Source organism: Lates calcarifer, linkage group LG5 (genome assembly GCF_001640805.2).
Source record: "Lates calcarifer isolate ASB-BC8 linkage group LG5, TLL_Latcal_v3, whole genome shotgun sequence".
In the NCBI taxonomy this organism is placed as follows: Eukaryota; Metazoa; Chordata; class Actinopteri; family Centropomidae; genus Lates; species Lates calcarifer.
This window is the reverse complement of record NC_066837.1, coordinates 22,659,705-22,686,906: the sequence shown is the minus strand read 5'-3', so window position 1 is coordinate 22,686,906 and position 27,202 is coordinate 22,659,705. Positions and strand designations below refer to the sequence as shown.

At 40.3% G+C, this 27,202-nt stretch overlaps 4 protein-coding genes across 6 annotated transcripts; 1 reads left to right on the top strand and 3 right to left on the bottom strand.

Moving 5' to 3' along the window:
• Positions 1–50: 50 nt before the first annotated feature.
• Positions 51–5,219, bottom strand: cant1b (calcium activated nucleotidase 1b). The gene is given in 7 exon segments (XM_051070792.1): positions 51–1,360; positions 1,760–1,963; positions 2,187–2,295; positions 2,297–2,328; positions 2,463–2,532; positions 2,534–3,051; positions 5,099–5,219. Coding segments are annotated over 7 exon segments (1,410 nt in total). The 5' UTR covers positions 5,205–5,219; the 3' UTR covers positions 51–989.
• A 2,001-nt stretch (positions 5,220–7,220) lies between these two features.
• Positions 7,221–15,021, bottom strand: afmid (arylformamidase). 2 transcript variants are annotated; one of them, XM_018664753.2, is made up of 11 exons: positions 14,823–15,021; positions 12,480–12,570; positions 11,344–11,445; positions 11,185–11,233; positions 11,012–11,097; positions 10,823–10,895; positions 10,540–10,637; positions 10,357–10,435; positions 9,052–9,187; positions 8,669–8,773; positions 7,221–7,999 (listed from the first exon to the last, which is right to left on the bottom strand). In XM_018664753.2, the coding sequence occupies exons 2-11, from the start codon at positions 12,526–12,528 to the stop codon at positions 7,970–7,972; spliced, it is 807 nt and encodes a 268-aa protein (XP_018520269.1). In that variant the 5' UTR covers positions 12,529–12,570; positions 14,823–15,021; the 3' UTR covers positions 7,221–7,969. The 2 variants fall into 2 exon arrangements, with proteins under 2 accessions (XP_018520269.1, XP_018520268.1); XM_018664752.2 differs by lacking the exon at positions 14,823–15,021 and adding an exon at positions 12,880–13,107.
• Positions 15,022–15,155: 134 nt separating this feature from the next.
• tk1 (thymidine kinase 1, soluble) lies at positions 15,156–18,561 on the top strand. 2 transcript variants are annotated; one of them, XM_051070791.1, is made up of 7 exons: positions 15,156–15,357; positions 15,554–15,585; positions 16,012–16,125; positions 16,741–16,834; positions 17,054–17,143; positions 17,443–17,592; positions 17,927–18,561. In XM_051070791.1, the coding sequence occupies exons 1-7, from the start codon at positions 15,292–15,294 to the stop codon at positions 18,116–18,118; spliced, it is 738 nt and encodes a 245-aa protein (XP_050926748.1). In that variant the 5' UTR covers positions 15,156–15,291; the 3' UTR covers positions 18,119–18,561. The 2 variants fall into 2 exon arrangements, with proteins under 2 accessions (XP_050926748.1, XP_018520271.2); XM_018664755.2 differs by having other exon boundaries at positions 15,161–15,357; positions 17,443–17,562.
• Positions 18,562–18,761: 200 nt separating this feature from the next.
• syngr2b (synaptogyrin 2b) lies at positions 18,762–27,077 on the bottom strand. The gene is given in 5 exon segments (XM_018664754.2): positions 18,762–21,359; positions 21,361–21,390; positions 22,590–22,726; positions 23,968–24,205; positions 26,809–27,077. Coding segments are annotated over 5 exon segments (747 nt in total). The 5' UTR covers positions 26,920–27,077; the 3' UTR covers positions 18,762–21,128.
• Positions 27,078–27,202: the final 125 nt, after the last annotated feature.

Sequence of the window (27,202 nt, the reverse complement as noted above, 5' to 3'; positions counted from 1 at the left end):
CATATGTAAAATGCTTCACTATATGTGATACACTCAGACATTACAAAACATTTAAAGAAAAGTTATTTTAATTATTTGTATTATGAGAGGATACAAAAGGAATATATTAATAATTCATCTTTAAATGAAATCGCTGGTGTTTCACTCTGGCTTGAGAAGCTAATGATAATCAGTTTATTAACATATGTGAGCCAAAATTTAAACTGGTCCTACCCAGAATAACATTATCATGTTTACAGAGCAGAAGCTGCTACGCATCAAGTGACCATGACAGGATCCATTAAACTTCAGTGTGTCTAAACAGGTAAAATAAAACACAAAAAGCGATGAGTAAGATCAATATTTCAAGTCATTTAAAGACATTCATTTCTATTTTTTTAAATATGCGACGCTGTTCACCTTGTTCCCCTGAGTGACTGACCAGCAGAGATTGGCTGCAAGAGGAGGTCCACCTTAACCTGATGTTTGACAGACCTACAGCTACTAATCAGCAAACCTTTTTTACCCAGACTCCTCTGGGATATCAGTAGTGTCCAATCAAACCAGGATGTTTAACTCAAGGTTCAAACAATATAGTTCTACCAGCACTGATATAAGGTAGTTAAGGCTTTAAAACATGATAAAATCTTAGGTGATGACTGACTATTGACAAATGGAGTGTGTGACTGATTTGTGTAGCCAGTCACTGCTTGTCTGCATCAGTCACACACAAGTCTGTAGTTGGTGAGACTTAATTGTGCTCCCCTGATGGTGCGGCTTTCTCCTGCACTTGTATCCACTCATGTGCCTCTCAGTCATAATTTCAATAGATTTATGAAATATAGAGTTTGGTCATACGGTATTATTGCACAGTAGAAAGGAATGTAATACTTACAGACTTTAAACAACAGTGTTGCATATATGTATAAATTCTACTTAATCAACTGAATGATGGAGGACCCCTGCAGAGTTTGTCCTCAGGAACATGTGCGCCCTTAGCCTTGTCATTTTTAGATAAACTCCAGCCCCTCGTACTTCACATCCCCAATCTTTGTCTCAGGCATCAGCACCTGACCGTCGAGTGTAAATGCGATTATGTAGGTGGCGATCCTGCCTGCGTCCTCCTCTGATTTCAGGGCTAGGATGATCTGATCGTCCGTATCTGGAACAAATTTAAAAGAGGAGAAGCCATGGGTGGGGTTGAGTGGTCCGACATGCTGCACGGATATGTAGCTGAAGTCTGTGGGGCAGGACAAGAGGAGGTTGGTGGCACGCCGCTCGTCCGCAGTCTCTTCGTAGTGCTCGTGACTGGCACGGCGAGGGAGGAAAAACCAGCGCTGGAGACGCTCGCTCCAAGCCGCTGATTCATGGATAAGGTAGCCTGTAGAAGAGAGGGGTGATGAATTAATATGAGCATAAAGAATTATGGAGACTGTGTGTGTGTGTCCTCCTTTATAGTTTATTAGGGCCACTCACTCAGACTGTCCAGCTGCCAAAATCAGGATGAGAAATTCTGAAATTTGCTCATCTATGTCAGCAAATCATGCTGAAAGCATTTAATGGCCAGGTTCTGTCACTCAGCCTACATGAAAACTGTAAATACAACATTATCTTCCAATGAAATGAATATCATTTAGATAGAGTTAATGCAATTGTAAAGCAGCAATTTACTAGAGAATTTTATTTAGTTTTGTATTTAAAAAATCCTGACTTCTGAAACAACAACTGCACCCTTGATGATATGGACAGGACAATAAAGAGGAAAACAGTCTGTCGGCACCTGGTGGTTGGATTCCTGCTGCACTCCGCAGGGCGTTGTAGTATGGCACCCAGTTCTCATGCTCCACATCGCCATGGTAGCCGACAACTTTAACCCACTCTGGGTTGTTGTTGACGACTTCCCCAGAGGTCGTCGTCCACTCCTTCCCCAGACCGCCAACGTACAGGTGCTCATCCTTCACGGCCAGCCACTCTGCCTTGAACCCTGCACACACAAAAAAGGAGAGCAGATCTTTGTTTCGTGTGAATCTCCCCAGAAATTACCCTCAACCTTTCCAAAGTTCCTTAATGCCTGCTGTGTTCTCACTGCCAGCTTAAGAAAGTTTCTCTTTGGACACCGTTAATTTATTTGCTGCAGTTGAAAGTTCTGTACTGTTGATGAAAAGCAGTCACTGTAGCAACCTTAAGCACATCTATCGGACACTTACCTTTGGAGACTGAGCCATCACCGTCAGGTAATATAACCCAGGGGACAGCCTGGTTGCCCTCAATCCTGTACACTACACCTGTCCGGTCATCGACGCTGTACAGGTGACCGATTGAAGGCCACAAGCTCTGACAGCTCCATGCCTGCAGGAGGATTAATAAATAATAAAATTAATTTAGGTAACCCGCGTATTAATCCGAACACACAGACATAATGGATATACCCAAACTATAACATGTATCAATGTGCAAGTTCTTAATTAATCAAGTCCACATACCCCGTCCTTTCTCAGCCAGGTGGCTCTCCAGGGTGACAGTCTCTGCATCCCACTCCACCTCCAGTCTGTCAGGCGCTCTCTGAAACAGTCACATAACCTCTTTTCATGTAACTGAACCACGTCTGATCCTTAAAGCTACGTGAAGCTGTGTCTAGGTCTGCAATCACTCCTATACGGTAGCGGATGCCGTTCTTTGTCTTCTCTGGTGGACTCAACGGGTAAGTGTCATTGTAAGGTTTTTCCCTTTTCTGACGGTGCGCAAGGCTCTGTACAGTTTGTCTGTTAGTGTCCCTGAAGACATCATGCTCGCCCTCACTGTACAGTTGCAAACTGTGAGCCCTGTTGCGGTAGAAACCTCTGGTAGGAGTGTCTCTGTCCCCTACTGTCCGGTGCAGATATAATATGAGCACTAAAGCTAGCAGCGTCGCCACAGTGATCGCCCGCCATTTTGGATGAAAGCGTGAGTCTGAGGTGGCCACTTGTGTCATGGATGCCAAGGCCAGGGGGAGGCCACGGACTGTAACACCGAAGGAGGTCATGGAAGTATCGTCTTCATTCTCACCGTCAGGCGTGGACTGGAGGTGGTAGCCTGGGATCAAGTACATCAGGAAGAAGCAGATTAGGAGATGAGCACAGCAGAGAATGTGGTATAACATATAAAACTGAAAGAACAGTGCAACTGCAAAAACTTTAAAAGTACAATATGTTGACTACATGGTACTGTATAGTATGAACTGGAATTGTTTTCAGTTGACAAGCATTATCACTGACTATATCACCACTTGTAACCGCTTCCTATCATCAGTTTCAACAAACATTGTTAGAAAGTTTTGAATAGAAAACAATAGCTGGAGAAGATGAAAGAATGAACATGGGGGAGGAGGACATGTTGGGAAAATAGGCTCTTGTTCCCATTGTTCTCTGTTCACAACAGAGCTTTGTTGTGTTGTTCAAGCAGAACCTCTAATATGCATACTGAGTAGGTAGCTGGCACATCATACTTCCTCAGGACCAAAAGTCTGTAATTACCCTGGCACTGTTCCGATGTTCATGCTTAATTATTTTGTCCTTCTTAGCCCCAAAGATATTTGTTTGTAAACTGAAACTACAGAATATAAGTGTGGGGAAACAGAGCCAACAGTCTTGTATAGTTTGGGTGATTTTCATGTTTTCACTTGAATAGAAGGATTAAGAGTTTCCCCACAATGTTTGATAACAGAGATGAGCTAACTCACCTGAATTATAAACCACCTCCACTTACATCATAAAAATTTATTCACATTAGTATTTTATTCACAAAATAAAATACTAAGTTTGTTGAGTGTGACCACCGTTTAGGCCATCTACTAACTATACTGATTACTTGATACATCGAGATTGGATGGCTCACTACCTCTGCTACAAAACATCCTACGGGAAACCATGTTCAATAGTTGATGCAGTGAAATACACGGGGCTCACTGGGTAAAATAAAAAAATGTACTGTCATCAAACTAAAAACAAGGCTGTTTTTTGCAGTTTAACGTAATTTGCAAGTACAAAATCTTGCTGATGAACACGTCATCTACTTATTAATAATTATTATCAGTGTTACAACTCTCATGCCTGTTGTGGTCTGTCTGTTGTTTGTGTACTCAGTGAGTTACAAACAGACTCTTCAGTCTACTTTAGGCTTAGGTAGTGGGGCTGGCATTACAGATGCCCTGCCCGCTGAAATATGAGTGGTGTGCTTGTTTTGGGAGAACATGAACACCAAGGTAACCCTCGACCTTCCTGTCGTCAAGGACGACCAACTGGTTCAGTAAGTACATTTTAGTGATGGCAATGGTTGAGCTCACTCAGCCTCACCTGTACTGCAGTGCCTTCTAGTTTAAACCATTTTATAGTAGTAACTGGTCAATATTATCATTTTGAAACATTCACATCATCAACATGACCTTTCTTCAATAGTTATTTATCCCGGCAGTTTAGAAAGCTATTTCCTAAAAAAGTAAACCACTTACCTAGCAATTCTACCACAGCAACTTGAGATTGAAACATACAGCTGTGGCATAATGTTACATGAACTCTGCATGATGACGAATGCAGTTTCAAACTAAATGGGATTTTGAGCAGTGGTGGGTAACGCAACTGGAAATTGCATATTAGTGGTAGAGCTGAAGCAATATCACAGTGCGTTTGGTTTGGAAGAGTGCTTATGTTATTACACAGATAAATCATTACCATTTAGCAACCCAAAATGAATGTCACAACAGCATCAACAAAGGGCAACAGCAGCTGAAAGCAAATGTTCTGAAAATATGTGTAAACACAAACCAGGTTGTAGAAATATTTGCCGTGAGCCTATTTGGTTTTACTTAAGCAAAACACATCTTACATCACATGCAACTGTTAGCCATTACCTTTTTCCTCTGCTTCTTCAGCACCTTTCCAAACAAATTCAACCTTCTCAGCTAACATGCTCTTTAACACACACAAACACACACGCTGACACATCAAACTGGCAACTAACTCTTGGCCAACAAATAAAGCCCTTATTGTCACTATTGTACGCATGGCCCATATTTCCCATCCCTCCACAGCCCAGATCCAAACACAGCCTTGCTGTAAACTGTATGAAGAATTGAATTATTCACCCTTCCTTCGCCTCTTCTCCCCTGAGCATGCAGTAACCATCCTGCCGTTCTCCTTCGCACGCATGCCATAATAAACTCCACGTCCCTCCAGCCCTCTGTCCCACATGAATAACTGATCTCTATCTCACCAAGTCTCCTCCTTTCCTCTCCCTTACTTTGTCTCAAGTTTCTCCCCTTTTCTTGCAGAGCTTAAAAGAAAAGCCAGGCTTAATTAAGAATGGTAATAATTGATTGATTCAGGAATAACAAGTTGGGCACGATGGAATCCAAACCTGCAAGGTGTAGTGTGTCTGAGTTTTAATAATGACTCAGATCAATTGAGAATAAAGAGTAAGCCCCTGTTAGTAATTTAGTAATTACTGATCAGTGAGCACATTGAAGCCTGAACAATGAGAGCCAGTCTTTTTGCACTTCCAATGAGGGCTAGACCATTCTTTCAGTATGACTGGATGGTTTTAATACATCTATCTCTGCATTGACTTTCACGCTCACTCTGTCATTAAAGATTACAACGTGAGTGTATGTGTGTGTATTTTTATTTTCAATTACTAGCTTTTTCTAGAGCTTTCAACCACATTTCACAGTCTCCCTCAGGGGGTGCAGTTTGCTCAACTGCCGCAGAAACACCTCATAGGAGCTGGGAGGTGGACCTCATGCTCTTTTTAAATCTACTTATTGTCTAAATAATTTGCCACATGTACACAGTGTTGCCAAAGATGTCTCAGTGTCTATTAATGGCATTTTTATGTACTGCACATAGTTGATTAGACAGGGAGGTCACACACACTACCACCTAGTGTAAATGTTTGTCTGACCTTCAGTCACAAATATGAAACACTGGAAGTCAAAACAAAACCCATAAAAGTCAAAACAAATGCTGTTGTTTTTACCAATGGTGGAACCGGACTCCTATTTGACTGTAAAAGAAGATGTAACAGATGTAAATAGGTTGAGCAACCACTTGCCTCAGGGTTGACCAATAACTTTTAAACGCCTCTAAGACATTTTACTTATTTTCTACTGAACTGTGAGTTGCCTAAACAAAACAAAAAAAGTAGTCCTTATCCTGTTTTGTTAGTACCAACTGCGTATTGCTACACACACAGTAATCATTTTTATTACTTGGTAACTGATGTAATTTCGTGCTACAGCTCGTTCACCCTCCCCATCAGCCACGAAGGCACCTAGATACGACGAGTCACTGAAGCCCCGGCAACACTTATAAACTTTACCCGACTGTCTGCTACAAAAACGAACGTTAAACTTAAAAACTGTGAACAGTTTTTGTCACATTAAAGTTAAATGGTTTGACGTCGACGTATTTGTGAATAGGAGAGCTGTCAGTTAACATTTGCTTACACAAGGAATAAAAACATACCGGTTCCATTTAAAAACGTTAGCCGCATAGCTAACATCAGCTAGCAACTTAAAGCTGTTAGCATCAACCTTAGCCAGACTACCGTTAGTGTCGGCGACAGCCTCCGTCACTGGACTTAATGTGCTGACCTGAATTAAAGAGTTTATTTGGCTGTTACTTTGTGGCTTTTAAAACCTTTGTCCTTACCTGGCACAGTGGGTCTTTGAGTCCGCTCGGCTGACCATATCTGACGAACTGTTTGGTTAGCGTTGGCAGCTTGTCGGTGGTTAGCTCCTCCTGCCTGGAGACTTACCGGCTGAACTGATGTAGTCCACACTGTGTCAAGAACTGAACTATTGATACTACAACGGGGGCAAAACCTCTCTCTACAACTGATAGTGGTTTCATACCGACAAGGAGGCCACACCTGATTAAAAAAAAAGTTAAAGAACAAGCCATTTCGGACAGGCGTTCACCGTAAATGGTTTTTATGGTTCTAGTCTGTTGTTTTAATTGTGTAATTAAACAAACCTGACATTATGGTTACAGTAATGAAAAAATAATCTACAACAATAGGATTCATTAAATACATTGTGTGAAATGTATGTGCTTTTATAAAGAAAGCTACTACAATTTTTTTTTTTTTTTTAATTAGAACAGTTTTGCATCATATCTGGGGACAGTGTAACATATAAATAGTTTCTATATTGGAATCAAATTACATCCAATCTCTTCTACAGCACACAAACATAAAGAAGACATCAATTCTCAAATATAAATATTTATTGTGATGATTTTCTTTATAATCTACAGTAATGATAAACAGAAAATTGTGCAAACAATAATGTAAACAATTATTAAAGCTGCTAAAAAGAGGGCAGTAAGTAACAATGTGCATCAGTTACAATTTAGTTACCTTTTTTTTAAAAATATGTCTATTTGAATCAGTATTCTTTTACTGTATTAGGGTAAAATAAAGAGTGCAAATATATAGTTTTCATTATCAACATTTACCAAGTGTGAATGATACATTAAATTTCCCTGTGTGTGATATCAGCATTGTGGTTACAATAAAAAGCTACATTCACTTTGTATGATATGTCAGTATACTTGACATGAGCTCCTGTTATTGTCCTCTCTAGGGACTTGAAGTTGCGGTGCAGATTGTCACAAGTGAATCAGACCACAATCACCATCCCTCAAGTGGTACAGTTTTAGGCACACAATGTTTTTATGACATGTTAATGTGGTTGGAACATATTAAGCTTACACAGGACGTTTTCTGACAACAGTAACTACAGTGAACAAAGTCGATTATAAATGAAACAGTAAACTAGACACTCAGAACAATCCATGCCATATTGTTCTTGATCAATCAAAATGGATAGAAATTGTACATTTACCACAGTACAAACCTGAAATAATGCATATTTTATCGGTATCGGTGCATGATGACTGAGAGGTGTACGTTGATATAGAGGTATGCTGATATTAGATGGTGGATCAAGGACACCTCAGCTTTTCCCCATCATCTTCAAGAGAAGCTACAAAGAATGAAGAAATTAGTTTTCCTAAGTGTTGACCATAAAACCTTGAAAAATTAAAAAAGAAAAAATCCATGAACGCAATCTATAAATGTATGCCGAATTTCACTGAAAAATTGCAAAATAGAGATGTGCAATGGTTTAAGACTATTACTGCTACCTTCACGTAAAGATCATTATTAGCACAGTTCCAGGTTGTACATTAAAGGGGTTTTGTAAGTTTTCTTTGAACATAGTTTCTCATCATGAGCAGATGGTGGTGATGGTCACTTTCCAAAAGCTTCAGCCACTGTTGTATTTACAATACAATAGATTAGAATACACCCTCTGAGCAGCACAACTTCTTCAAGACAGACTGGATGCTACAGTGAGTTGCTATCTGAAAGTGACTGGCCCGGTTAGGCCAGGGCTAGCTGGGTAGAAAATGATTAGATGGTGATAGAACTGGAAGCAAAACATTGGCGTTGTTGCTAAGTAAACAGCTGTTAATGCTAACATTGGCTATGTAGCAACAGCAAAACTTACAAATAGCGTGTTTAATACTGTACATTAATGTTGTAAATCTATTTGTCAGAGAAAGAAAGAAAAAGAGTAGACATTCTGAAAAATAGCACTGACATTCATAATGACTTTAAGTTTAGATTATTTGGGTTTTGGGTGTGTTTGTACCTTTGTTAGGTGATACTCCCCATCTACCAGTTGCTCAATGATACTGAAGTGGTCTGTGTTTGGCACATCCTCCATGGTCACATTCAGTCCTGATGCCTCCAAAGTCTTTAAGGCAGCGAGAGAGAGAGGTAATGACAAACACACATAAAAAAAATACCATTTTAAATATACTAACTTGATTTTACTCAATCATACATGATTATAAATCAAACACAGTGTGTCACTTTATCAATCAAATTCTCCCTCAATTCAAATGTAATGCAGGTTCTACCATCCTAAAAATAATCTATCCTAATGAACTAATGTTCTGTTTATCAATATGAAATTATTAATCGCAGTGCATGTAGTACTCTGACTAGAATAGCTTTATCAGCAGCACTAACTTTGTAGTATTCTTCAGACTGCTTGCGAAACTCTGGCGAGTCGTTCTCAGCGACAGCCACAACAATGTGGCAGCTGGAGGAGGAGAGTTTGAGCTGAGGGACCAGCTTGCTGGGGCTGTTCCTGACCGCCACCTCCCTGCAAACAGGAGACACCCGGGGGACAGAAGAGTCAGACACTGACTGGCACGACAGACTAGCAGAGGACAATTATTAGAGCCACACAGACAGACAAAAGGACAGTTTCTCTTTCACAATGACTGTTACAACACTCTGACACACGATGCTTTCTACGTCACTGGCATTTATGGGTATACACACTCACTGATTTCAAGAACTAAGCAGCTATATTTCTTAAGTTGTCATGTAAAAAATTAAGCTCAAAAAGTAGTTTCCTGAAAAGATTATATGTGTCATAGCTGATATAAGAAACACAAAATGAAAAATGTATTCATATGTTGACTGACATTCTAACAAACTTGTATTTCAAGTGACTTCATGTGGTGTCCAACCCCCAAGGTTAACAAACTCTGGATTAACCAAGAGTAATCAGGTTAAGGAAGGAAATTCCATAATGCGTTTACATGTTGTTAAAGTCTGATTAGTGTAAAACCCTAAATCATCCGGTCAGTAATCAGATTATATCCTTCCAGGAGTCCTCCACCAGTATAACATTGCACACCTAGAAAATAATCTGACTCAGGGTGGACAGTTTAAAGTTCCTTCAAGTGTTATGTTTGTGGCGTCTAATGTAGCCTTCAGCCACCAGCCTCAAGCAGAGATGAGGATTGGTAAAATCAGTGACACCACTTGAGGTAATCATACAGCTCACAGCCACAAAAGGCTTTATACAACTTTCTCCACATATGCACTAATGCTCCCAAAGACGTGTAGATAGACTATGATGTGTAAAATAGGCAGCGTTCCCCTTTAAGAGAAGGAAAAATAACCCAACATTATTATCAGCCTTGTATGTGCAAACAAAGGTGGATTATGTAGAACAGATCAAAAAGGTTTTACCCTGTATTACTTCACTTGCAAATATAAATTTGATAGACTCACGTATTTTATTACCACTGGCTGTTATCAGTGAGAGACCTGAGACCTGTTACTGTACTGTACTAGTATAAACCCCAATAAGTGTCTTTCAGTGTCTTTCTAGCTGTATTATCCATGCTATTCTTATTCCTATAACCTGAACATAAGTTAATGTCGGTTCAGTGTGTCTACACAGGGTGGCTGATTACTGTCAAATGTCTGACAATGAGATAAATACATTTAATTTCACAGGGTTTTCAATCTACTTACTCTGTCATCTTCAATGGTTCATTGACATAAGTGGACAGGATGGGCAGGAGGTCATATATTCCACTGACCAGAAAAGCCCCTAGAGGATAATTATGAAAAAACAGTTCATGAGCTATGCAGCAAGTGTCTAAATCTTTGTATTTCTGAACATCTATGTCCATCCCTCATCCTGTTCCACCTCACCTTTGATCTGAGGAGTGATGTTATACTGCGACCAGTCAGTGGAGAGGACCATTGCAGCCAGGTGAGCCCCAGCAGAGTGGCCACACAGGTACAGACCGCTGAGGGAGAGAGATTTCATAAAACACAAACAGAGACACGGTGGATTTACGATGGAGATGGTGACATTTAAGCTGTTGGTGAATAAGAGAAGCAGTGAGACAGTGAGAGCATGAGAGAAATTGCATTATAATATGGTGCATTAAGATAGACTTTCCTCAGACTGGGGGAAAACATGCAAGAGTACCTGATGTGAGAGTACTGCTGAATGACAGACACAACACTTGTGCGTACTTGAGACACCATCAGGTCCATGTTACCTGAAAAGGAAGCATGAAGCCACAGGTAGAGTGTTGACATTACCAGTTCATGTCCTTAAATGATCCATCTTTCCCCATGAGCAGACACAACTTCATCAGAAATGAAAAGACTCTACCTTTGGGGGCGATGTCATATCCAACAGCAACCACCACTACACCTTTATCTACGAGTGGAACAGCCATGAACCCTGACTCCTCCTTGCTGTATGTGCACAAAGAATCAGCATGAAAAAAGATCTTTGTACAGATACAAAACAATTCAGAGGCCTCTGGAAGCAGAGGACTGTACCTGAGAAACTGCCAGTAGCCTCCATGTAGGTAAATAACAAGGGGCACATCTGAAACAGAGGGTATGAGGCGTGTTAATTGTCATGCTCAACATCAGCTTCTGCATACTCAAAGCATGGCAGTAGGGTGGTGGTGTCACAGCAGCCACACGTGTTCATACCCAAAGAGTTGGTGCTGGGTATGTAGACATCCATCTCTCCATCTCCCTCACCATAGGGCACGTTGAGTAAAGTTTGAGCAAGGCCACGAGCTCGCTCCGTACCTGAACAACAAAAGCATGATTAGAAGCATACAAGTGAGACCATATGTTTGTGTGCTGTTTATACTCTGGTAGCTATCCCTTTTAATATATACAGGGATATGAATAACCAGATTTTCCATGTTCCATGTAAATACCATATTCCAAATATAATCAAAAACAGGGTAAGGCTGAAAATCAGGATGCAAATGCAATGTTAACACACTCAATGTTGCAAATCATTGTGAGCTTTACTAGATTTTAGAATCACCTTTACATCAGTGTGACGAAGTTTTGTAGATTTTAGGTATTTAATTCACTGGATTAGACAAAAGTAGACCTGCCATTGTTTTATCCATAAACACTTTCTCCTGGGAAAACATGGGAGTGCAAGGGGTTAGCTGATTCAAGTCTAGCTGGGAACCTTTGTTGCATGTCATTTCCTACCTCTCCCTCCCCTCACTTCCTGACATCTCCAAGCTGTCAGCTCTCTAATGAAGGCATTAACACCCCTGAAAATACTTGAATATCTACAGTGTAAATATAAATTTACTTGCACAATGATAGAGGATTTTATCCATACTGTCCATTCATAGTCAGTGCAACAATAATGATACACTTGTGTGAGGTGTGCTGCAAATTTTATGCCTCATTCATACAGTCTATGATCTCATTGTGGAACAGGGAGAGGCAACATATTTAAGATGCCTCATTCAAGTTTCCTCTTCATGGTTCTGGCTACAAAACCTAGTAACATGTGTTTTTCTCTGTAATAAATAATGTTCTCACTCTCCAAAAGTGAAGTTGTTCTTGAGATCTTCACAAAATCAATATACAATTTGTAAAGCAATGTTACAGATAACATATCCAGTCAGATTTGTGTGTAATATATAGGTAGCCTCCTGTATCCTAACAGCGAATCGACAGGGAAACACATTATTTACAACATTAGACTCGACACCTGTCGTCCTACAGAGCTACTGGCCTGCCCATATTCACCCAAACCGGATTTCTGTGTATTGTTGCGATTTATGCATCTAGCTTCAAAACAGACCGACCTTCCTTTAAAGCCTTTACATGAGCCTTGATCACGTCGTCTGCAGACATCCTGTACGACCACCGGCTGGGCGAATACTGCCTTTCAAGCTCCTGTCAGACGGAGAGAGACTCCTGTCAGCCGGGCGGCCATGAAACCCCGGACAGCAAACACCATAGCCAGTGATATAAACACTGTGAACACGGTAAACAGCGCCCTCCTCTGCTTTTACTGACCCTCTGCCTCGACGAGGGCGTCTTTATTTTACTGTAAGTTCTTTTATTTGTTGCCAAAAGAGGAACAATGAAACTGTCACTTTTACTAAACAAAATTACAAGCTCGCAGTTAAAGATATAACCTGCTACGCACACAAATCTCAAGCAAAAGAGAAAAAGGAAAAGACCACTCAGTCAAACTCTTACATCTTTTTTCATTTCAGTCCAGTGCATCGTTTTATCCCTTGAAGTGATTTAAATCGCCGAAAGTCCAAAGATATTTCCAACCAACATGTGCTCAGCAGCAGCAGCAGCAGCAGTGGCGGTGGCGTTACTGCAGAACTGAACTTTAGACTGGTGACCCTCACATTTGAAAAGTAAACTACTATTAACCTGTTTTTCAAACACGTGAACACTGTGGTTACATTAGCCTACAGCTAATGTTAAGGAAATGAAAGTCAGCGTCTTGATATGAAACTACAAAAAACAGTGACCTAGCCAAATTTGGTATTTAAATGTAGTGTTCAAGGGAGCTCTCTGTACAGTGGTAAAGCAGGTTTAACTGTGAAAAATGTATATAGTGTTACATGAGGACATCATACAGTGTTCACTATGTTTCAGTTGGTTTGTGGTATATGATATAACAAAACATTCACCATGAATTCTTAGCTGAGTCATGCTTATTCCCAGATAGTGAGGCCATGTCTTGAATAGGGGCCTTATGTCACAATTGAATATAAAGACAAATTAAAATGTCTGCTGTGAGAAAATCCTACACATGAGAAGGAATCCAGCCATGACTCTGGAGTATTACTTTTATTTTTATGTTTTACAAACATTAACACTGATGTTTTGCACATATCAGCTATTCAACCAACATGGATTAAATAAAAGAACAAGTTTGTGTGAAGGTGCACATTAACACAACACAGAGAAGGTAATCAGTTTTTTGGTGTGATAACCATGAGGTAAATTACTCAGCCAGCTGGCTACACTGTAATAGAATGTGGAAACATATTTTAATAGAGAGACTTGCCTCAGTTTACTCACCTTTATTTAGGCAAATAAACAAAAATAGATCATTAATTTGGTTTAGGAGAAAAATCACTCAGCACTGTCTTTGCATACTTTGAGGTTACATTGTGTTGTTGATGTCATAGTAGATACACACTACCATGTTACATTTACAGAATAGTTTGGTAAGGACCCCAGTGCAGACACAGACAAGGACACCAGCAAAGTAAAGGTAGTGGGAGGGGAGTGGCTTAGAAAAGGTGGAGGAGACCAGAGGCTGAAGTGGATGAGAGGTGTGGCCAGGTAATAGGAATAAACAGGAGAGAGAAGCAACAGAGGCAGATGCCAGCAACAGACCAGGTGAGTACTAGGCACTGGAAAACATGAATGAGAACAAGGCACGAAACACTGGAAAAATACTCAAAACCTTAGAAACTGAAGTGGCCTGGATGTGCTACCACATGGCAACGTGGAACAGTTTGGAAAGAAGTGAAAGGAAGACCTGGGTTAATATACTGAGCATGATTGGTGAATGGAAAAGCAGGTGTGCCTGGACCTGGGCTGTGGCACACCTCTCCAATGACGCACACGCTCACACACACATACCCACAGCCAGGAGACAGAGGAGGAAACGCAAGGGAAAACAGAGGGAAAACCAAGACGCACAGGAAACACTGGGAAAACTGGAGGTCACAGGAGAGGCTGACATACAGTACACGCACACTAATACTGTCTCTTCACAATGCATTTCCATAGGTCATTGCATGGGTTGTTTTACCAGTAGGATTTTAGTTCGCAGTATTTCATATAGTTACAGCTGCTGATTTCAAAGACTTTACACAACCTATAGTAATTTCACCATCATAACTGGAAAACCTGAGAGAAACTTCTGAGCATGAGACTTGATATGAAGTTTTATCCAAGCGACAGTAACAGTAAGTGGCTTGTGAAACGTTTCCTATCTATGCAGGTTACACATACAGTACTGTGCAAAGGTTTTAGGCCCTTTAGATGTTTAGATTCTTATCTATCATACAATACCATCAGGGAGTCATTCTGTAGCATGATGACGCCCCAAAGGCCAGATATGGCCAGAGTCACAGAGAACAATCTTCTGACACAAGAGGAACACGTACCTTGAAAAACTGGTGTAATTTGTGCAGTTAGTGCTGTTTTATGGTCCTACCTAATATTGACCTGATTTTTGTTGTTGTTTCTGTTTACTTAATACCTCTTGACCCAATGGATGAGAAGATAGATAGATAATATACAATAAAATGTTTTGCTCCTGTGCGCGGAGATTTGAAAGCTGCCTGCAGCTGTTCGATTGAAAGCACAGAGCGCCAAACAGTATTCTGTGCTCTGATTGGTCGACAGTGGAACCGCCGCTCTGCTATCACACATCTGTTTGGTCCACAGAACCCTTGACGCTGCGCCTATTGGTCAGTCCATTTCCGGTATAAATACGACAGCCGGTAGCTGCCGGCGCGCCATATTCAATTTGTTGTTTCAGAGCTTCAGCTTGAGGGCGAATATACTCGTAATACCTCTCTTTTTCTTTTTAAATTAATAACGCCTTTATTAAAACAGCCTCTTTTAGTAAAAATGGACTGTGTGGATTTTCCGAGAGTTCTTCCAAATTCACCGAGGAAAGCCCGGGGACAAATTCAGGTTTGTATTAATTAATGCAAGGTTACCAAGTTATTTGTCTAAATTAGTCGATACGTTAAGCCCAGCTAACGTGGTTCAACTTAAGCAAACAAGACATGAAGTCAATGTTAACATTAGCTGTGTTTTTAAATGAATTCTGTACGTGTAGTCATTGCCTGAGCTCGTCTAACAGTCTCTCTGCTGTTGTTATTTTCAGGTCATCTTTGGACCGATGTTTTCAGGCAAAAGGTGAGTTTTTCCATTCACAACATCAAAACGGCAGTTTTGTTTACATGTGTAGCTGGCTAGTGTCATTCATATTCACCATTTAAAGTATTATTAGAACAATATTGACCACCCAGACCTTTCCCTCCCGCCAAATCTGCATTGTTTACCCAGCCCCCATCATCTGTAAAAGCTACATGAATCCTATGTTATAGAGCGTACAGCCTGTATGCTTTGTATATTAATACTTACGATTTTAATTCCACGTAACACTGATTTTATACTTTTACATGAAATATGTTATACAGTGTTTATTGCCACATGCTTATGGTACAATAAAATGAAATCACGAGGGACATTGTCACATGACTGAAGAAATATATTTTCATGCACAAAATGTACAGACTGTTGTCACTGATGTTCACTAAATTATTGTCATTTTCTTTGCAGCACTGAACTGATGAGAAGAGTGCGCCGTTTCCAGATAGCCCAGTATAGCTGCTTGGTGATTAAATATGCCAAAGACACACGTTATTCTGACGCAGGCATGGCTACACATGACAAGTGAGTTTTTATTTACTTTTTCATTTGAATAAGTTTTTCACAATCTTGCTTAGCTTAATGTTAATTTGTGCACAGCTGTGTATGCAATTTTCCCACATTGCGACATAAGGGAAGGGCTGTCACTGGAAACATGAAACCATTTGTTACCCAACTACAAATAGTGCAAATGCACCCTTACCAAATCACAAGTTTGGTTCCCATAACATAAACAAGCACTGTATTTAACTCCTTATCTAAAGAGCACACTTAAATTTGAATTGGAGGAAATCAGGAACTGTATTAGTTGCTTTTGATATTGGAGCAAACAGGAAGAAATACTGTTTGTTCTTACTAATCTGATCCATGATATCCAAGCAAAAATCTGAGTTGACTGAGGTGGCGAGTGCCTTTGGTAGATGAGGATTTTCCTGTACTATTATTATTATTATTATCACTATTATTATTATTATCACCATCATTATTATTATTATTATTATTATTAGTAGTAGTAGTAGTAGTAGTAGTAGTAGTAGTATGACTAAAGCAGGGAGTAATTTGTAAAAGTATTTATTGGATACCTTCCTTTTTGATTTTTATTTATCCATTTCCCTGACCATATCCATGTCCATCTTTTAGAAACACAATGGAGGCTGTACCAGCCAACTGTCTGGGAGATGTGAGATCTCTGGCACTCAATGCCTGTGTCATTGGAATCGATGAAGGGCAGTTTGTAAGTATATATGTATTGTATATTTTTCTCTTTCTTCTTTTGGCTTAAACTAGTTACTATTCACCTCCAGGGACCCCAGGTTGTCTTATTGTCTGGACTAGTGAGGAGTGTTTATTTAGAGGAACCCAATAAGATCCAGGATTCATAACAGACTCCGACAGATGTGTCAGGAAGAAGGCTTCACCCCACTAAATCTGTGATTCCTCTGTGTTATTGCAGTTTCCAGACACAGTGGAGTTTTGTGAGGAGATGGCCAATTTAGGAAAGACAGTCATTGTAGCTGCCTTGGATGGAACCTTCCAGAGAAAGGTAAGTGCCTGCGTGTTTGTCTCTACATGTCAGAGTAATGCTGGAAAACAGTTTGTATTGACACACAGATGCTGTGTGGCTGCTGAAGGGGCAGATGGATGCGTCAGTGTGGGTATAGACACAACAAAATGTCCAAAACAAGGAACACATTTGAGATTGGATTGTGAACAATCTGCATGAGCAGCACTTTAACAGACAGAGGGTTCAATGTGTGCATTTTTTCACACTATAGTGTGTCTGTTCTGTAATGAAATTAAAGCTGACTGCTTTTCTTTCTGTTGTCCTGTGCATTCCTGTAGGCATTTGGAAACATCCTTAACCTTGTTCCTCTAGCAGAGAGCGTGGTGAAACTCCACGCCGTCTGCATGCAGTGTTACAAAGAAGCCGCCTACACCAAGAGGATAGGAGCCGAGAAGGAGGTGAGGAGGCAAATTTACGAAATGAATAAGGTGACCATATACAGTGATTCAGAACGCTTTCTGAAGGGTGGTGATGGTGGTGACAGTTTTACCAAAATCTGTCACAGCCTGAGTCTTGACTTCGAAAACCCATTGTTATGAAGGGTGTGTTTGACTTCATATTATGTTTTTATTTTTAAAATAAAAACATTACATTAACAATGAGATAAGCCTCTATAATATTGGGATATTTTGTCCATGGCACCCACCAACCCACCCTCAAGAGTAGAGTGAGTAGATTATGTGTAGTTTGCAGTGAATATAAAACAAAGTCCCTTTTTTTTCATCAGATCTTTATCAGTCAACTTTTGTTTCTGCGCCATAGGTGGAAGTGATCGGTGGAGCTGACAAGTATCAAGCGGTGTGTAGAAAGTGTTATGGGGGTCTGGTGGCAGACAAAGAGAACCATGCACCCTTTAGGAATGAAACTCCACAACATGCCTTCTCAGGAAAACAAATGGACTGCAGAGTTCCCAGAAAGCTTTTCTCTGCTCTCCACCTCGAAACACAAAACTAAGACAAAATCAATCAGTATTGTACATGTTTTATCTGATACTAATTTTTAAATGTTTTGGGATGGGTTTGTGTAATTGGGTATAAGCAACTCAATTTATTTCATTTTGTCTTTTGTGTCAAATTTGTATTACTTGATTAATCTGGAAATGCACTTGAAACTTACCCTGACAATGAGTAAAATGTGTAACCTTTGTTTTGGTATGTTTTGACCTCTTTAACAGTGGCATTATCCAGTCATATATAAAGTTTTAATTTATTTTCTCATTTTAAAAAATTGTCTACCATCATTTGTAAGGAGGTTGTCTCATGTTTCACTTGTATCACAGTTCGACACTAAGAAAAATGTATGGCTTCAAAACAGCTTCTCCAAAAGATTTCCATAAGAGATGGTTGGGAAATGCTCCTTTTCTCACACTTACAAAACATAAACAGAAATGTTTTCAACTTGTTGCACTAACTGTGTGATATGTAATTCAATGCCCTCACATGCAACTGAGGACCAAAATAACCTGTTTAAATCCTGGCAGGCTCAAGGTTGTGCAGTGAACTGGCAGACTGGAATGGAAAAGTATATCTCCTCAATACTAGAAAACCTGTATTACTGCCGTACATGAATGTAACCATGTCCTCGATGAGACACAACATCCTGTGAATGATTTTATTCTGTAAAGTCTCAAGTAAATCACTGTTGTGCTTCTGACACCATGACATAAGATGAAAACAAAAGGGCATATGGCAACTTCACAACTTCAGTGATGACAAAAACATACCTGGAAACACAATTGAAAAACAAATTAAGCTGCACAAGATCTGGCCAGTGTTTTCTGCCAGTCTTAAAACATTTGAAGTAGGCATTAAATCATAATCAAATTATTTTACAGAAATCATTATAGTCTCCTCACATCTAAAACATGAACCTTGAAGTAAATTTGAATCTAACAAGATATCAAGCTAATTAATGTTGCAAAACTTGAGCAGTTATAATTTCAATGTGGGCTACTTCTCACTTTAAATATACATTAAATCAACAATACATGTCAAATTTTAGCCTCATGTTACTATTACAACACTATAGGGAGAAGCTGGAGACATCAAGTCTAAAGGCACAAATTTAGAAATCCACTATCTTATCTATGAATTATTCAAGCTGGGTAATTATGACATACTATAGTCTTCACTGTTTTATGAATACACAGATTTTAAGTGTTCATTGAGGAACAGATTTAACTGATTTTCCAGAGCATGAAAATGAGCAGAAATCACTCAAGCGCAGCAGTGAGGGCAGCTGTGATACACAGCTGTTTATCCTAAATATAACACACATTTTACTCTCACTCATTTTCCTTTACCCCTAAAACCTTTCAACATCAATTTCCCTCCTTAAGGCACAAATGAAAAATCATGACCAGTGTATTTGGGTTCAGTAAGTTACGCACGTTTTCTTCTAAAGGTCAAACAACATGATCAACAATATTTTTTCACCATTATTAATGTCTCCAATGTAGTACCATTCACAGCGTCGTGTTCAATAAATATAACCACATTCAATTTCTGGTATATCATTCACTGATCAAAAGTCAGCCTACACCCCCGCAACGACCTTGAAACAATGAAAAAAAAAAAAACTGACCTCAGGCCAACTTCTGACTGTCTCATTAACCAAGCTACAACAGCTAGGCAGCTGGGGTGTTAAACTGACAAATATATCACTGGCGGGCACAAAGCAACAAAGTAAACCAGTAGCTTCTCTAAAGACAGGTGTTTGATTCTCACCATTGCAGGCTGAGGTGTTAATCTGCCATGTGTAAAGACACACAGGCTGCAGTCTGCCTTCAACGGCTTAAATTGAGAATCCTGTAAACAGGAGATAAACATCAGTGTTCTAAAAACTAAATGTCAGGAAGACCTTGGAGGAAGTGCGAGGTCTCTCTGTTGACGGATTGAAGAGGAAGCTGTTGGTTAATAAGTTACTCTTCTAAATGAGGGCATGCTCAGCAGATAAACCTGTTCAATAAGTGCATTTATCTGCATTCCCCTCCCTCCTGTCTATCAGGATGTTAGCTACAAGTTGAAAGGGCAACACTGACTATGAATGCCCAATTAACACCTCTATTACTGTATTTGGCACATTTAACCCACTTTTACCAACACAAGTATGTTACATTTGCCATGGTCAGAGTTCAGTAAATGGATGGTCTTTGTTTTTTTTCATTGGAATAAAGTGGTCTTAAAAACATCACTAGTTGAGATGGTGAACACAGGAGCACAAAGACTGCTTGACCCTGAAAACTTTTTTCCAATGGTGATTTCATGGTTATATGGCTATCAAGCCTAACTCCATAATCTCTACATAGCCCACATGTCACAAAACATAACTCAATCACGGAGGGATATTTGGCTTTCTAGTGGTCTTTTCCCAAATGCACACTACTCCCAAATAACATTTAATTTAATATATCCTAAACTGTATATAGGTCCTCATGATAACTGAAGGGGTAAACCCACTAAACCAAATAAGAAAAGAAATCAGGCACATGCAACCATAAAAATGGCAGCTTTGCATAGTGAAATCTATATACAAATGCACATTCTCAGGTTCCAATAGCGAGTAAAGAGAGACATTCTGTGTTGTCTCTTCCACTCTGATTGGAGCTTCATAGCGTCACATAATATGTGACCTTTGACCCCCTGGGTACATTCTACCTAATTCTCTGCTTCAGGATCAGCCCATGTGAGGTAAAAGTTGCATCTTTGCACAGTGGTCTAAGGTCAGATTACCCAATCATCAGCACTAATCTAAGCACTCAGCCTGATGTCTTAAAACCTGACCGCAGACCCTGTGAAGTAAACTGCTGTGTCCCTCATCTCTAACTTGCAGTTGCACTGCTCAGTTTAATCAAATGTCAAACCACATCAATATGATATAGCTCTGTGTCTGTGCAGTGCAACTCCAATCGCTCTATCAACAGATGACCAGGGACACCACCTCGTCTGTGTGAGCTCCCTTTGTCTCAGTAGCTGGGCGGCTGGTAGCCGACGTCTCCTTGTGGCTGGGGGTTCGCGGTGAAGGGAGGCTGTTGGTGCATGTCAGGAACACTGCTGGGATAGGCTGTGTAAGTGGTAGGGGTGTAGGTGGTAGGGTTGTAAGAGGTGGGGGCATAGGTTGGAGGGTAAGGACTGTGGTGATCCGGTGGCGGCTCTGTGTAGGTTGGGATGGTAACTTCATTTACACCGCGGCGGAAAACGACCCAGGGCATAGTAGGCTAGGATTCCCTGCGCAGATGAGATGTGGAAAATGCAGAGGTCAGTACAGGTTCTCTGAGGACTTTTTTTTTCCCTCCAGAATTTCAATAAAGCACTCTCACTATAAAATACTGCTGAGGATGTTCCAAAACATGTCCGAGAGTTTGAGACAGATGACAGGTTTCAGTTTATACCAGTGTAAAAATATACCTGCAGAGACTTGAAGCTTGCTTAAGGGAGATAACCCATCACACTAACATTCAGTGTGTCACTGCTTTACATTATCATTGTATTATCACTTTATAGTGCTAGTTGTTTTGAGAAGTCTCCTGAGTGGTGTGTTCAAGTGATGGTGGGAAGCTCAGACATGTAAGATTTGAATTAGACATAAGCTAAAATTTCCTTCTGCTATTCAGTGTAAAATGTATACTGATATATAACTGATGTCCTCTACTGGCTTTGTGTGTGTGTGTGTGTGTTGAATTTTTTTTAACATACAGTGGTGTCTCTTGAGTTGTAGTCTCATGTTGGTTGGGTCAAAAATGAGCATAGCACTGATCAAAAAAATAAGTGACTTACTGAAAGCCAGCTTGCAGCCCTTGCAATTATAACATGTGCTGTTATAAAAATCAAGTCCAGAAGACAAACAATAAGATAATGTTGTTTGTTTACAGCTATTATTGGAGGAGTGCATGAGATGGAAATTTATGTGAGATCAACTTTATTATGGTTCCAATAGTAATAATTCCAATAAAATTCCAAAAGTTTGCTGTTGAGCTTAAAGTTAAAAGTCAGAGCTTCCCACCAGCACCTGAACGCACCAACCTGAAGAACCTTGTACTGTCAGCAGTGTTACCAGGAAAATGTGTTCAGTGATCTAAGTATGTCAAGCAGGTTTCAAAAAGTCTCTTGCATCATTTTGTACCATACTGCCATCAACAGAAGTCAGTGGCTGCTTTAAAGGAATAGTTTGACATTTGGGGAAATACACGCATCTGCTTTTTTGCTTAGAAAAATGCATCAGTCATAAAGCTGTAAATAAATAATAAATAATTCTAAATAAAATATGTATAAGCACATAAGGGTTCTTGAGCTTCACTAGCAAAAAGCACCAATAATCAGTAATTTAGTCTGATCAGCACTCATATTATTAGCCTTCTTACTAAAACTATAGCTCACTGTTGAGGCTTCACATCAAAGCTATTTTAATAAAAGAAAAAACTGCTCACCCAGGTGGCGATAGAGAAGAATGAGAAGGCCACTGTGGCACGTGCGGCGTCCTGAGGGATACCCCTGACATCATGAGTGCGACCCCACTGACTGGCCAACAGGCAGAAGCACACAAACCACAGGAAGGTCCACGCCCCTAGAAAACACACAGGGACACAGATGCACAAACACGGACACAGATATAAACGATTGTTTTTCCACACTGCATGAAAAAAGTATCAAAAGCACCCAGCTGAAATCCCCTGATATGAAAAATTAATTTCTCTGAAAAACCACACAAAAGGACGAGAACGTCAACAACAGAGTGAAAAAGGGATCTCCTGTCACCATCTGGTCAAATGGCCACAGGCTGTTTTTCAAACTAGCACTTCTTTGTTTTCTTGAAGAATGGCTGACTGTGAACCGTGATGAATGTTTAATTTCAGCAAAAATCTGTGAGGTCTCCCCCTCCACCCTGCTGCTGACCCATCTACTGTGTGCAACAATGAATAATACATGTCAGGAAAACAGGCAGGCAGTCTGTCCCGTATTACGTCAATAATCAGAGACTTACTGTATGAAGAGGTTCACATTTACAAAAGAAAACTGAAACTGAAGGGGGTGGGGACTTATAGAAGAGAAATGGCACTCAGAGCAGAAATACACTTAATAATACTGTGGTAAAAACTTTCAAGACTGTGCTCTCACATAATTTTCATCCTTTACAGACCACTCCAGTGTACAATACACATCTTCCTCTCTGATAATCATCCACTCTCTCTGCAAATACACCCAAATTTACAAAGAACTATCACAGTATTAAACTGTATCATTTCTGTGCAAAGAAACATTTTTTTAGACCTAGAAATCTAATCCAATTTTTGAGGTCACTTTAAAGCAGCATTGATTTATGTTTGTAGCCAAAAGAGAGCAGAAAAACAGGTGTAAACACAACATTGGCTTACATTGACCTTGTAGATTTGATACGGGTAGCACATTAGCAAACAGCGGCCTAAGCACATTCAGGTATAGAGGAAAATTAGCATTAATCTAAAGCTGTATTTCTGTCCACTGACAAATTTAAGTCTGATCTTCAGCTTCCTTGTGGCTACATTTTGTTTTCCACCAACAACTCAGGGAAATATTTGGCTCATTAGTTGCTAAATTCTGTTTACCAACTAGTCGCCAACTTTGTCTGTCTGCTGTTCAATGCTGAACAGGCAGTGTACAGTGGGTCATTATTTATTGTGTCTGGAAAGGAAGTTGATGAGAGCAGAGAGACTGAACCAGAGCATTAGAGTTGCAGACTGTAAAACCAAAACAATGAGGTAAAAGGGTTTGAAAATATTGATTAGTGCAGCTTTAAAGCTTTTATATAACATTAAAGCTCTTCCTCACCTGAGAATCCCAGGTCAGCCATGACAGCATACTTCCTTTCCTGTGCATTGCTCATGAAAGGCAAGTAAACATCCAACACCAAAAAGCCCACACAAGCCAGGAAGGCAATCACACCGATGCCAACAGCGTACTGACAAGCTGAGTCATTCTGGTTGAAGATGCACTTGGCGTCTGCACTGTGGGCAGCGTTGATGTATCCTTCTGTTGTGATGCAGGCAAACACCACCAAGGCAAATATCTATATTGAAACAGAAAAAAAAGGACGTTGGAAATTAAGGACAATGAACATAGTGAATGAACATAGAATTCAATTTTTAAATCTTAAACATCCTACAGTTTACTTCAAGTTTACCCATTAACAACTTTCAGCTTTTTTTTAACATTATACAGGGGACTGTTAAGGAGCCATCTCTCAATAACACATCAACAAGAAAGGGTGATCAAAGCAGTCCCTGCTTGAAAATGAATTTCAACATGAGAAAATTAGAAAATGTTGTCAGGGTTATCTTGTGTCTTCTAAAAGTAACCTTTACAGAAGATATTACTGAAATCATCAGAGTAAAATAACATTTCAACAACACCCATATCTATTTGTACTTTTCATGAACCACAGTGAGATTATTATGAGCCATCACAAACAGTCTCTTTTCTTGTTGCTGACTCTTGAAACACCCCCATGTTCATTGTGTTGTTTATAGAGTGAGGAGTGCTAGCTGCTGCCTGGTCCCTCTGACCGTCCCGTGGTCTGCTACTGTCTGCTCTGGTTACCCACCTAACCATGTGACCTACTTCTGAGTGCAGCTGCCTGCCATGTGACTCCAGAGATGCCACCAGTTCACTAACAACACTCATAATGAGATCTGGATAGAAGGATAGAGAGGGACTGTTTAATGAGTGAGAAGGAGAAGAGGCCATAATCCTGCTGGGGGAATGAGACACACGGTAAAGAAAATGAGCAGAATGAACATTAGGGAAGTGGACATGGGGACTTCCAAAACCACAAGACAAAAGTGAGACAGGGACTGTTAAAAGAACAGATGGATGTTTGTGGACATACATGGACAGATGGAGTGTTGAGTGACAGATGTCGAACAAATGCTACAATGTCCCATATGTACTTGTTGTATATTGTTTCTGTGGATGTTGCTAAGCTCTATAAGTTGTATAAGTAAACAGCAGAAATAATGCTAACACCCTCTTTTTGAATTCACACATAAACTCTGCCAGAAGTGCATGTACCAGTAAATGTACTGGAAATGTACTGTTTCAGTGCAGTGTTTAACAGCTAGAACAGCTGTGTTGCTGAAGAATATGAACTTGGTTTTTATCTTTATGGCATTTCAGAGGAGGTGTAATGATGGTATTCAACAATCATAATGAACAAGAGCCATTGTACACAGACATTTCCTTGTTCCAGAAGCAGGTGTGGTGCATTCTGGGACCTGTAGGCAAGGTTACAGGGTGAACAATCCTTTCTTATGCCATAGGTGCTGGCTCAATGAAGTACTATAAAAATCGAAAGAGATAACATGGTCATCTAGCCGGCGTGAATTTGAGATGAGTTAAGCGCAGCTGCAAAGTGTAAGTGTGTGTGTGTGTGTGTGTGTGTGTGTGTGTGTGTGTGTGTGTGTGTGTGTGAAAGAGAGGGAGAGTGAGGGAGATCAGTGGCACACACACTCACAGAGGTATCACAGAGGGGGAGAGGTATCACCTTACCTGCCCATCAGCCCCTGTTTACCACTGACACACATGTAATCTCTCTCTAATATACACACACACTCACACAGTTTCCCAAGCACATGTATATGTACAACTGTTGTGGCAACCAAGGGCACATTCTGTCCTCTGTGCTCATCTACCATACTGGATATGATACACTATCCAGGTTAAGCTGCCTGTTTCCTCACTGCAGACACTCACCCTGCACATACATTAGCCAGAGGCCTAACAAACACTTCACGCTTCACGAAACACACTTAAAACATCAATCGTCCTCTCTGTAATCCAAGATTTAAACCTGTAATGAGATGAAAGTGGTCATGTCCAGTAAAATTCCCATTAAATGAGGATCTAAATCTATTACTTTCCTTTCACCAAGGAGATGGCAAGGACAGATATAACAGTTCAAAGCTAATCACTCAGGGTTAGACAATACTATACTTCACTTGTCTGGTTGAGACTCAATTTGGACTTTGCAGATCAGTGTCCTAACCACAAAACAAATCTGTACCTTTAGATTTGCCTAGCAACAGATGATTAGCAGTGTATAAAAACTTCCCAGAACTTTCCCTGGTACATGAATTCCCCTCCATATGCAAATTCCCCTTTTCTCTATAACTTCTCATGAACAAAAAGACTATTTTTTTAAACTGTCTTCTAGCCATTTCAGAAACATTAAATCCTGTAGAAGAAGGCAATTACTTATGTCATAATCCTCTTTTAGTCAACTGCTCATTCGAAGCACAGCTACAGTGACAGAGGCTACGAAGAGGTTATTATACAGACTATATTTAGTTGGTAATTCGCTTCTAGAAGCGGAGATCTCACTGTGTGTCTTACAATTTTCTGCCTTTTGTCCTCTGACAACAGCAGTGTTGACCTGTGCTGTCACCGAGCTGCTGTCATACACCAGCTGCATGCAACATGACGCCCCGTGGAGACGCTGCATACAGTAGCCTGTTGTTCTAGCCAACAAAAATCATAAATATATATATAATTTAACCAGCCCTCAGAGTCAGTCAGGGCTCCGGGCCAGGCGCACCTGTTCTTAGGCCATGTTAGACATTTCTCTCTGTCTCATTTAAACCGCTGAACATTTTTAAAACATCAACTTCTACTCACCCAGCTGAGTACCCGCACGATAGTTTGCGGCTGTCGGATAAACTTATAAATGTCGAAGCCTCCTCCAGCGAGCGAAGCCCCGTACGCACTTGCGCCGCCCGTCTCTTCCATGTTTCTGCCGCTCTTCTCGAGCTCACCGTGAGTTATAAACTGACCTGAGAGGACAGCCTACCAGCTAAACTAAACTAAAACTAAAAAGCACTGACACCTCCTGCAGGGCTGCTTCACTTGACGAAGACGACACGAGCCAGTGGCAAAGGAGAGGAGCTGCGCACCAGCGGCTGCGCGCGAGGGAGGGGGCGGGGGCGGAGTTCAGACGGAAAAATGATCATGTGTGACTGTCATCATCGCGCTAACCTCTCCTCCACATTTTAGTTTAGACGAATAATAATAA